Source organism: Mauremys mutica, chromosome 4 (assembly GCF_020497125.1).
Source record: "Mauremys mutica isolate MM-2020 ecotype Southern chromosome 4, ASM2049712v1, whole genome shotgun sequence".
NCBI classification, from domain to species: Eukaryota; Metazoa; Chordata; order Testudines; family Geoemydidae; genus Mauremys; species Mauremys mutica.
In genome coordinates, this window is record NC_059075.1 from 106,108,723 (window position 1) to 106,120,749 (window position 12,027).

At 39.7% G+C, this 12,027-nt stretch overlaps 1 protein-coding gene across 1 annotated transcript in view; it reads left to right on the forward strand.

Moving 5' to 3' along the window:
* Positions 1 to 12,027, forward strand: part of PTPRJ (protein tyrosine phosphatase receptor type J) — a 153,943-nt gene that overhangs the window by 124,691 nt on the left and 17,225 nt on the right. Inside the window, exons 11-16 of the mRNA XM_045014385.1 lie at positions 944 to 1,216; positions 1,712 to 1,843; positions 5,468 to 5,681; positions 5,827 to 5,945; positions 9,627 to 9,714; positions 11,228 to 11,269. Of these exons, the coding sequence (XP_044870320.1) occupies positions 944 to 1,216; positions 1,712 to 1,843; positions 5,468 to 5,681; positions 5,827 to 5,945; positions 9,627 to 9,714; positions 11,228 to 11,269 (868 nt within the window). The remainder of the gene's footprint in view (positions 1 to 943; positions 1,217 to 1,711; positions 1,844 to 5,467; positions 5,682 to 5,826; positions 5,946 to 9,626; positions 9,715 to 11,227; positions 11,270 to 12,027) is intronic.

The following is a 12,027-nucleotide window of genomic DNA, read 5'->3' on the forward strand; positions in this document are numbered from 1 at the left end:
TCTCACACACACACACACACACACACACACACACACACACACACACACACACACACACACACACACACACACTCTTACAGTCTGAATTTTCTTGTGAATATTTCACATGCTTGTATCTAGGCATATCTCAGTGATGAGGTGTTAGTGGTTTCCACATGCACAGTATGCAGGCACCCAAAAGTACATTATTGTGTAGATTGGCAAAAAAAATTGTTTGTTTGTTTTAGTTTACTTCAATCAGTAGAAAGAATCAACTAACTTGTAACCAATTTAACCTAAAATGGATCCTTTCTCTGTGATAGTTTTCTGAGGTTCCCAGAATTATAAATTAGTGTGTTACCCCCTCAGCCTCTGCAAGTGAGTTTTGCTACTGCTAAGCTGTGACACGATTCCCTGACACACCAGCTTATCTGTCTTGCCAGCAAACTCTTCAGGACTCTGCTAGTCTAAACCTTGTTTGGCAGGTAACAAATAGTGAACCTCAATTCCCGAGTTCTTTATAGAACAGTCATTCATTCATGAGGTGTCTAATGTTGCTTACCTTTTGGGTGGCATACATTCTTTGCAAGCTAGTTGCTTCTTACTGCATTTTTAAACACAGTGTAAACTCGTAAACCTCAGAATGTTTGGCAGGTTGCCATAAAAAGAGAAAAATGGGCAGAGAACAAAGGCAAAATGTATACTATAAATCAGAGAAGAAAGGAATTATAGCACCATGGGAAGAGAGAAGACTGAGCATGTGGTATAGAGATGAGAGAGAACAGAAAAATAGCAGAAAACATAAAAGGAAAGAGGTGCTAGATAATATTTATTTAGTAATACAATAGATGTATGTGGTGCTTCCCAGGCAGATGAAAACCAGGGTTCCTGCCCTGTAGAGCTTAAGTGGATTAAACAGATAACCATCCAGTTTGTTCTACTAACCTCTTTTCTTCTTTTGCAGAGGCTGCACCAGTGCTTTCATTTAACTGTACACCAGTGACTAAAGAGCCTAAGTTAACACTAAAGTGGGAGCTCCCTGCTGGTGACAGTACTAACTTCAGCATTAACACATTCAATGATGCCTGGAGCAACAAAACACTGGTTTTGGCTGGTAGCCTAGAAACAACTGTAACAAATTTAAATTATTCCACCTCCTACAATGTTAGTATTATAACCTGTTCATGTGGGAAAGACAGCCTTCCAAAGGAAACAACGTGTGATACAAGTATCACTGGTAAGTGTAAAAAGTTTGGTGTGGGGTACAGGGCCAAAAAAACAAAAAGCAAAAAAACCTCTCTAAGTTGCAAAATGTGTAGCATTATACAGTACATGTGAATATTCAAGCTATGAGAGAGAGACTTTATCTTCATTCAAAGTTGTGTGTGAGAATTTATATATTAACTATGTAGAATTAGTATGATCAAAGATATGAACTTTTATTTCCTTACAGCATTTTTATATGGATGAGACACTATTTCTTTGTTGACTTGCTTGATTTTAAAGCTGCTTCTTTAAGTGACATTTAAAATGTGCTGGGTAATGTGGGTTTATATGATGTTGCCCAATGTGCAAATTGCAGTAATGAGAGAAAATGGTGGGCTTTCTTTGTAACTTTTTCTAGGTAGTTGGCAAAGATAGATATTTCAACATAAGGTATCTTTCCCCTTGATTCACCTTTTCCTTCCCATATGTTGAGATGCTAATTAATATTAATATTTCTCTGTCACAGACCCACCTGCTCCAATAGAAAAGCCTATTATTACGTCAATCACTCACAACTCCTTTAAAATTAAGTTCAGTGGGTTTGAGTCAAAAAATGGACCGCTAAAGGCCTATGCAATAGTAATCACAACAACTAAAGGTAAGATGTTAGGATGTTAGCTCCCAGATGTATTATTATTATATCAGACATCATGTGTATATCCATCGGGACAAAATTTTTAGATCTTAAACTAAGTGGAAGGGGAAGAGTTACTCCTGATATTTGCAGTTGCTGTTCAGAAACATAGAGTGAAATTCTGACTCAACTAAAGTCAATGGCAAAACTCTCATTGACTTCATAGGCCAGGATTTCACTCATAGACTTGACTGGACTGAATTATTCTAGTTCATAGGCCTTTCACAATGTTGGCACTGTTCTATCTGATCAGCTTCCTTATTGGTTTGCCAGTAACACCAACTGCAAAATTGTATAGTGTCTTTTTTTTTTTTTTGTAGAATGATTCTAGGAGCTGGTAATTAACAACTTCTGAATTTTGGGGTGTTTTTCAAGGTTGTGAAGATTATTACAATAAAAATGTCAGAAAGTTGGGGGGGATGAAGCACTGTTCTCCCATTGTACTAGTAATATCCTATTGTCATTGGGGGGATTTTTATGGATGAAAGGCAGGACGAACATTGTCAGCATCATGCTAAGGAAAACTGAGGAAGCCTTATGGCTTCCTATGGAGAATTGCTATAAAACACATTATCTTTAAAACATCAAAAATCAAAGACAAATTTTACTTGGTTAACCACAGTGATAATTCATGAAATCAGCAAGCCTGTTCTTTGCAGGCTAAAATATGTTTCGTTCCTGCAAATGAGGGCAGCTGAAATAAGTTGTTCCCCAATGCAGGATTGTATTGACATATAAACAGATATAACAACTGAACTTAGGGTCACCAGATGACAAAACCAAACTATCGGGACACGTGGGGGGGGTGGGGGGCAGGGCACTGCCGAAGCAAAAAAACCCAAAAAACCAGAGCACTGCCAAAGCCAAATATCAGGACAAATGGCTTCCCGGCAATACATCTGTCGGGACGCGGGACAAACAGCTGAATATCGTGACAGTCCCGATTTTATCGGGACCACCCTACCTCAACTTGCCTTTTGTTTTAACAATGAGTATGCATCTCTCAGCAGCTTCCTTTGTAGATCTTCCTTCCATATTTTTTTAAAGTACACTTTCTTGTACAATAGTGATTACATCACTGATGATACCTGAATAGCTTCTTGTACTCCGGTATCCTCGGTTTGCCTTATTTGATGGCCCCAAAATTACATTGTTAATGTCAGTGTTTTATCGACATACTTGTATTTTTTTCAGATGCCTCTAACCACTAATAGTTAAAGCTAAATCACATGCAAAGCATGGGTCTATATTGTGTTTGTTCACTTGGGCAAGAAAATAGATGTTTCTAGTCATGACTGGTGGAAACTGAGAAAGGAGATACCAATTCATCAGCGTCAGATGCTTTACTATAAGGGGAAAAGATTTTAGAAAATGGCTCATCCGCCTTGATAAAGTGTAACGTTAATGCTCCAACTGTATAACGCTCAATTGTCTGTAATCTTAGTACACTAAGTTTAGGGTGGGTTTGTGGTGTTTGGGTCAATAATAGAAGTCATTTGTAACTTTTTCATCATTCTCTTCAGTGCAGAAACAGCATCAGCTGCTCTAATGTAAAGCAAGCAGGATTTCAGAGAACCTATTCTGTCCTGAGCCCTGATCCTGTACCATTAAAGACAATGATTTCAGTTAGCCCTAAGTTCCCCTGTAGCATGCACATAATTTGTTTTTTAGCTGTTACAGTTTGCTAACAAAACAACCTTCCCTAGCTTTTCCGCAACCTCTTGTTAGATATTAATTTAATGCAATTTTCTTTAAAAGGCGGGGGTGTATTTTTTTAAAATAATAAGTGCGGATGCCCGAGGGCAGCCTTGAGTTCAGGGCTAGAAGACCTCATGAGATCCCTTCCAGTCTGACACTTTTATGGTTCACTTCTGTGATATGCACAAATTCCTCTAACGGTGGCCGGCTACTTCCTCCTCACATAACACTGAACATTTAACTCTGTGTGTTTGCTATGAACTCATCTCTGGCAGCAAGCAATTTGAAATGCATTGTTACCTGATCATTTTTACATGCTTTAGCGACATAATCTGCTTCAAAATCCCGGAATTAATTCTTTCCTTGACATCATCATAGGGCAGGGATTGGGAGAAACAGCCTAATGTACTTAGACAACCTTGCTTCATGTTTTGTGATATAAGGTGTTTTTATACCATGTTACCCACTCCACCTTCATCCTCGAATTTACAACATTAGATTAAAAATTATGTTTAGAACATTATCTTAAGCAATTTGACTTAGCGATTGCATGGCTTGATCGCATTAAGAGTCCAGTCAACCCAGGAACCATTTCTTCTGAGTCTTCTGAACTAGGAGCTGTTGCTTCCCAAACAACTCCTATTTGGGCTATGTTGACCAGTTCTTTTAACAGCAAGAGGAAGCAGAAGCAGCTCTTACTTCTCAGGTTCTTCAGGTTTATGTGCTAAATCCTGTCTTCACTACCAAATTGGGTCCTATTTCTTAACTCGACTCTTCAAGGTGATTTTCTGACTCAGTATTAAGCACAGTTTTGCAGCTAGTGGAGACAGGGATGATGTAGTACCATGGCCTACCAGGTCTGGCTTTCGTCTGGTTGCTGCTTTAGTTTCTCCTCCCTCAGTCTAGATCACCCACTCTCGGAGTCTGGTTTGGTTTCTGCAGTAGTGAGGGGTCCAAGTCACTGCAAAAGGCAGTCATGAAAGAAAAAGTCCACTCCTTCCAGGGTCTCTAGCTCCAAAACAAACACGAGTCTTCCACCTCAGTCTCAAGCTGGACAAAGCCCCTCCTTCCTGAAGATGTCTGTCTGTCTTCTTTCTTCAAAATCCAGATATGCTCTAGCCTGCCATCTTTTCTTCTCATCACTCATCCTCTCCTGGGCTTCTCTGATTCTCTCCCTGCTCTCTACCAAGCACTGACTGCCAGGGCTTTCTACCTGGAATCTCCCTGCACATCTTTTGGTCCTCTACAAGTTTCTGTTTTAGCTCCACCCCAGAAGGCCTAATTTAGCCACATGACCTGCCTGTTACGTGACTTTGCTCATTTTCTTCACCTGGACAGGTGGGTAAGTGTGTCACAGGTGGGAGTGGATTCATCTCCTCTGAAAGGGCAATTCTTAAAGTCACCCAGTGACAGCCAAGTTGTGTTGAATGTCTTGTCAGCTGGCTTTGATAAACCTGTATGTGTCAACTGATCATGGTTAAACATGGCTTGTCCCATCTACACTGACTGCAAAGCTGTGTTAGTTAAAGGTCAGGTTCTAACTTGATCAGATGTGTCTAGTGAAGACTATCCTAGAAGGATTTTCAGCAGTGTGCAGTGAAGTTTCACTACAGAAGACTTCAGCGCAGGTAGTTTTCTGCAAAGAAGTTTTTTGTATATCCAAAAGGTTATTGCTCTGGGGACAAAATAAATAAATTGTTCTACAGTGAAAAGAGTATCTGAAATTTGTCCATATTGCCCTTTAATTTCAGGCAATATTCCACATTTGCTGGAATATTCATAATCGTTAGTTAGTATTTTACTATTATTGCCCTTGAGGCAGTCCCTGTATTTTAAAATATAATTTTACAAAAACATTAGTTGATGTCTGTTGTATATTTGTATTTTCAGAAGGCAATATACCTGCAAATAGCAGCTTGAACTATACATACAATGACTTCAAGGAAAATAAAAGAAAAACTTACATAACAAGTGTCATAACCGCTACGCAAATGAGAGCCTTTTCCTCCCGTTCAGATAGTTCACAATATGAAATGGAAGTAGGAGATGCATCCAAATCGCATGCCTATTCCAATGGGCCGCTGGAACCACTTGGTTCATACCGGTATTTATCTTGTTGGTTGTTGTAATTTCCTTGTATACAATTGAAATCTAAGTAATCATTGGATCACCAGATCATAAATACTAACTGTCAGGCTTCAATTGTTAACTCAATCTAATGTGACTATTTTGTTTTCCCTCCTCATCAGGGCGAGTGTTGCAGGTTTCACTAAAATTGAATTTAACAATGGTGAACTTATTGTTGAAGAGAGAAGCTATGTATCATTTACACCTTATTCTCAGGCAATTACATTACTCCAGGATCCAGGTAAAGCTAAAATAAAATGTTGCATTGAATGTTTTGCATATATTGGGCCCAACTGGGTTCTCATTTCAGTTCTTGGCAAATCACTTCAATGAAAGGAGGCTTGGGTCTGTTTATCTATAATATTGTAATATAATTGGTCTGTAGATTTACAACTGAGCAGTTCTACGAAAACTCTCTTGTATGCATATATTACATAATCCCTAACAGAAAAAATAAGTGACAAAACAAGCCTTAAACATGATATACTAAAATGAGAGTGGAAAGCTGCTGATACGATAAGACTTTGAGAGATAAGTAAAGCAGGGATTGAAATTATTGTGTTTTTGCACTCCCTGTAAATTAGAGATTGACATGTAGAAAAGAAATGGTGGAATCATGCTCCTATAATCCAAGTATTTCTTGTTTAGCCCCATTTTTACTGCTGTTCTTTATCAACACTTGATATTGGCATCACTTAAAGGTGTTTCACAGTTACAGAGAGGAAAGATGGGCCGGTGGGTAAAGTGCTAGCTAGGGACTTGAGAGACCCCAGTTTAATTCCTTGCTCTGTCACAGACTTCCTGTTCCTCTAGGCCAGATTTTCAGATGTGTTTAGGTGCCTAAAGATCCAGATAGGTACATAGGGGGTGTGACAGGTGCCACCTGGAACTGGGGTACCACTGAGCCAGCCTGGGCTCCCTTTACACTGTATTGCTGTGACAAGCTCTGAAGCCCCCCTTGAGCACACATACAGGTAGGGACACGCTCAGCTGCAGTTACATACAGACACTGTGATCAGCTCTGCATGGGAAGGCTTCAGCTAAGGAACTTCCCAGCTGCTCAGGCATGCCACCCACTCTGGAGTGTAAACCCAAAATTATACCATTTTGCATTGCACAGGGATCTGTATAGCATAAGCTCATGAAATTCATTCCCTCTTTCAATGTGGAAAAGAATATACAGAACAGCTTTCTGCCCCAAGTTATGATTTCCAGAAAGACAAAGCAAAAACTAATTTATTAACTACAAAAAATAGATTTTAAGTGATTATAAGGGATAGAAATCAAATCAAAGCAGATTACCTAGCAAATAAGCAAAACACACAAACTAAGCTTAATATACTACATAGATCGGATATGAATAGCAAATTCTCATCCTAAATGATGGTACCAGCAGGCTGCATGTTCTTAAGGGGCAAGCTGTGCAGGCTTACACTTAGAAATCCCAGGTGTTCCATTCACAGGCTAAAAATCCCTTTAGCCTGCGTCTAGCACTTTCCCCCAGTTCAGCGTTTGTTCCTCAGGTGTTTCCAGGAGTGTCTTTGGGAAGGGAGTCAGTGAAGAACCACAATGATGTCACTGCCCTGCCTTAAATAGCCTTTGCATATGGCGGGAACCCTTTGTTTCAAAGCTTGGTTCCCACTCCAGTCAGTGGAAAAATAGTGGGATCCAAGATGGAGTCCAGCACCAGGTGACCTGGTTACACATCCCTGTAGTGTTACAGCAGCCATGAGTCGGAGGGTATTTGTAGCTTCCTCAGGAACCCCCCTCCCACCGGTGGGCAATAAGCTTCTTCTAAGGTCTGTTGTTCTCTCCTTATGGCTTATTAACCTGAATGGGCCCTTCCCAGCCAGCCATGGAGGCTGAGAGCCTTTTGTCTAGTGGGCGTTCCCCATGTGTAAACACAATGTGGAATACAGATACATAGTCAATATTCCTAACTTCAGATATGAAAATGATACATGCATACAAATGGGATAATCATATTCAGTAAATTATAACCTTTTCAGTGATATCGCACATGGCCTATCCATCATAAAATACATTATGATTATATTAAAATCATATACTAATATCTCTATGAAGAATATGGGGTGCAGTGTCACAGTGGGATTTTTCAAAATTGCACCAGTGGAATAGATGCTGTCATAGGTTTATTCCCCACTTTGAACTTTAGCGTCCACAAGATGGGGACCTGCATGGGCTCCTCTAAACTTTAAATCCTAGTTTAGATCTGGTAAAGCTGCCACCAGCTAGAAATTCCAGTGTCTAGCACACTCCCTGTTCCCCCAAAACTTTCCCTGGGGAACACAGATCCAAAATTCTCGGATCTAACACAAAAGGAAATAGCCCATTCCCCCCATCTCTCCCTCCCTTAGCCGTCGGGAGAGATCACCTTGATTCAAACTCCTTGAATCAAAACAAAGAGGGATTCACTTTCCCCCTCCTCTTCCCCTGAAAATCCAAACAAGGGAAGAAATCAATCAGGTTCTAAAAAGAAAAGATTTTATTAAAAGAAAGAAAGAAAGTACACTATCTCTGTAACACCAGGAAGAAAAATATACAGGGTCTAGCTTATAAACCTGGAGAGACTTCTCTCCCCCTCCCTTCTCAGAATAATCAAAGTAACAGCAAACAGAAATAAAGAGATTTCTCCAGCAACACACATTTGCAAATACAGAAATTAATTATAAGACTAATCCGCCTTTCTAATACTCACTATACTGAATAGAAGAAAATACTTCAGGAAACTTGGAGAACCTGGATATACGTCTGGCCCCTCTTAGATCCAAAGAGAGAACAAAACCCCAAACAAAGAACACAGACAAAGACTTCCCTCCACAGAGATTTGAAATTATCTTGTCCCTTGATTGGTCCTCTGGTCAGGAGTCCGTCAGGTTACCGAGCTTGTTAACCCTTTACAGGTAAAAGAGACCTTAACCCTTAACTATCTGTTTATGACAGATGCCTATCTGTCTTTAGGTACCTAAATACCTTTGAAAATATGGCCTCTCTGTGTGTAGCTATGGTGTAGCACCCAGCGCTGGTGCATTGTCTACACTGGCACTTTACAGCACTGAAACTTGCTGTGCTCAGGGGGTTGTTTTTTCACAGTTGCAGTGACAGTTGCAGTGCTTAAAATTGCCAGTGTAGACAAGCCCTGGGTTTCCAATGCCAATTAGAAAACGACTATATTCTTAGTTGAGAGATGATGCAGAAATGCCAAGTTTTTATTCAATCACACATTATAGGTCAGCTCATTTCATACGGGTGTCCTTTGCTTATGAAATTTACTGCAGATAGTAGAAGTCTAAATTGTTAATGGTCGTAATTTTCACCTTGATACTTTCTTATATGACACTTGGATATACTTTCCTCTAAGCTGAGTCCTGTCCTTCCTCTTATTGGGCACGGTTTGTGAAATGAATTGCAGGTTCAGATTTAAATAGATGCATCTCAAACTATCCGATTTGCTCCCTGAGTTGGATAGCTCAAAATGCAACTACTCAGGCTGTCCCTTGCAATCAAAATCCAGGTACAAAAATGGAGCCACCCTTCTGAAAATTGTGTCTGATTAAATAAAACTTGAGGAAGATGAATGGAACTATGGCAGTTTACACCAGCTGATAATCTGCCCCTTGATTGCTTTACACCATCTCTTCACTCCGAATATAGTATCTTCTTGATAGTTAAGTATTGTTAACTGGAGTGGGAGGTAAAAATCAATTATTATTGTTGCTTATGAGTCTGTAAACAGCATTGGATAACTCATTTTACTTTTGTAAAATCTTTAACCATATCCTTTTCTTGTTTCTTGACATTAGAAAGTCACAATAGCGTCGATTGTAGCCTGTTGATATGTTGATCATTGTTGATTTGATAGATAATTCATGAAAAGTTTCTGTTTTTATCCTCCCATAAGGTGTCATCACTGGAGCTGTTGTTGGGTGTATTGTGGGTGCTGTGGCTATAGCTGCTGTAGTGGTATTAGTTTTCTGGAGACGGAGAAGGTAACACATATTAACTATTGCATTCACTTCTGTAAAGAGAGCCACATTATTTCACCAATACAATAAAAATAATAATAAATAACTAGCCCTTCTATAATGCTTTTCATAATGAGGCAGAAGCCAGCACTATTCCTGTTTCATATACTTTAAAAAGCAATGTTTTAAAATAAGCTTTATAAATACAAAATGTTTATATCACAGTAAACTCACTTAGATGATTTTGTTGTGGAAACAACGTCTTCATCATGACAGTGTATCACTGAGCAAATTCTGCTCTGTTACACTGGTGTAAATTCAGATTTACATGGATATTTGTGTAATTCAGATCAGAATTAGACTAATTGTCATGTATGTATAGTGCTCCATAGCACATTTGTAATTAGTATGTCAATGATCACATTAAGGTACTGTTGGCGTGTGTCAGCAGGGTGTACAGGGACAGTTAGAGTATGGCAAGTTAGTGCGGGGTAGATTTACATCCCAGCTTATTGCAAACTAGATGATTGTGTAGACAAGCCCTGAAGATATCTTATATAGGCTTTTTTTTTTCTCGATTGGCCACACTGGAACCCAACTTGTGGTCTGAGATTTTCTTTCTGGAGGTAATGGCAAGGCTAAGTGGAAAAGATGTAATGGAAAAGTTTTCAAAAGTTGCCCTAATAAATCTGTGAGAAAATACATAGACGCTGTGCTCCTCTAGAAAGCCGGGCTGTGCTGAGAGTGTCCCTAATTCCTGAGTCTTTTCCAGACAATCTGGAGTCCATCAAGGCTCTTTTTCTTCTCATGTTACCAGTTAAATTATGCAGAGCATACATTATAAAATGCCACTAAAAGACATGGAAGCCTTTTTTTATTTTCTTTTGCCTTCTTGTTCTGGTTGCTGTTCCTTCCCAGAAGCTTCCATCTTTGACCAACACTTGCTTCCTAAGTAGAAGATCCAGGAGAGCAGCTTTCTTTGAAGCTGTGAAGATCTTTTTTATTTAAACAGCAAGGGTGTAAACACATTGAATAAACGTCTGACTTCTTAAATCATTATGCGGCATTTAGAGTCCTATTTCTAAGGCCTTTTCTACAATGAGATTTTAGCCCTGGTGCATATTCTTAGTGTAGACACAGCTTACATTGGTGCAATATGATTTTTACTAATGCGGTTGACCCTGGTTCCAAACTGGGAAAAGCTGAACCAATGTAAACCAGGGATCTGCAATCGTACAGCTACGCCAGTGTCTAAGATTGCCCTGTAGACAAGGGGGTCTGTTCCCTGTCGCTTGACTCCATTAGAACAGACTAACACTTGTCTATTGTTCATTCATGATCAATGAATTTCTTATTAATGATTTTACTGCTCACTGTAAGTGTAGGGCATAAGGACAGCCACAGTTGGGGCTTCTTGCACAAGATCAGATGGTATATGAAAAACTATCATGAACCAGGCACAGAAAGAGCTTCTGCCAGGAATCTCATTTGTGTTCTGCATACATTCTTCTAATCTCTTCCCACTCCTTCCCAACAGGAAAGATGGAAAAAATAGTGAGCTACCCTTTTCTCCGATTAGGTGAGTTAAATAATCTTTCAGCCACTATTTTCTGAGTTTACGTAAATATTGGCAAGACTTGTTCAGAACTCTGATAATGGTGTACTATACAATTTTCTGAGGTGGAGTTCCTGGGATTAGAGCTTGGAACACTTTATTTCCTTATGGAATTCAGGGAACCAAACATAACCTACTGCTGTCTAAAAATAATTATGTAGAGATTTTCAATGCTGCCAAATGGATTTGAACACCCGCTTCCCATGAAAATGAATGGGAATTAGATGGCCAAGTCCCTTAGGTGGCTATTCTTATGCATTGACAATATAATCCAGATTACAAAGTGCAGTGTATAGAGGACCTGCCTGCACTCTGTCTAAGCAAGATTGTCCACTGTAGCCTCAATGCTCCCCTGTGATAGGGCTACTTTGTGCTGAACCACCAGTGCAAAATAGCCTTAAAGCCAGGACAGGGGGATATAGGAGGGTCACCCCAGTACAGGGGGAACCTCAGGTAGTGCAAAACTGGCATAAAATGTCTCAGACACCATGGAAGCCAAGGGCATCCCAGTGATTCCTAGCAGCCTTTGAGGCCATTGGCAGTCAGTCAAAGTTATACCAGGAGATTGACCTAATACATGACCAAGCTAGGATCAGGGACTCACAAAGGTGACTTAATGCCACCTTTTTACATCCTCTTTCCTAAATTGCATTGAAACTCCTTCACTGCAGTAGAGCATTGGAGCTATATGTCTAGTTGTCCTGGAGTGTTTGAGGTGTGTA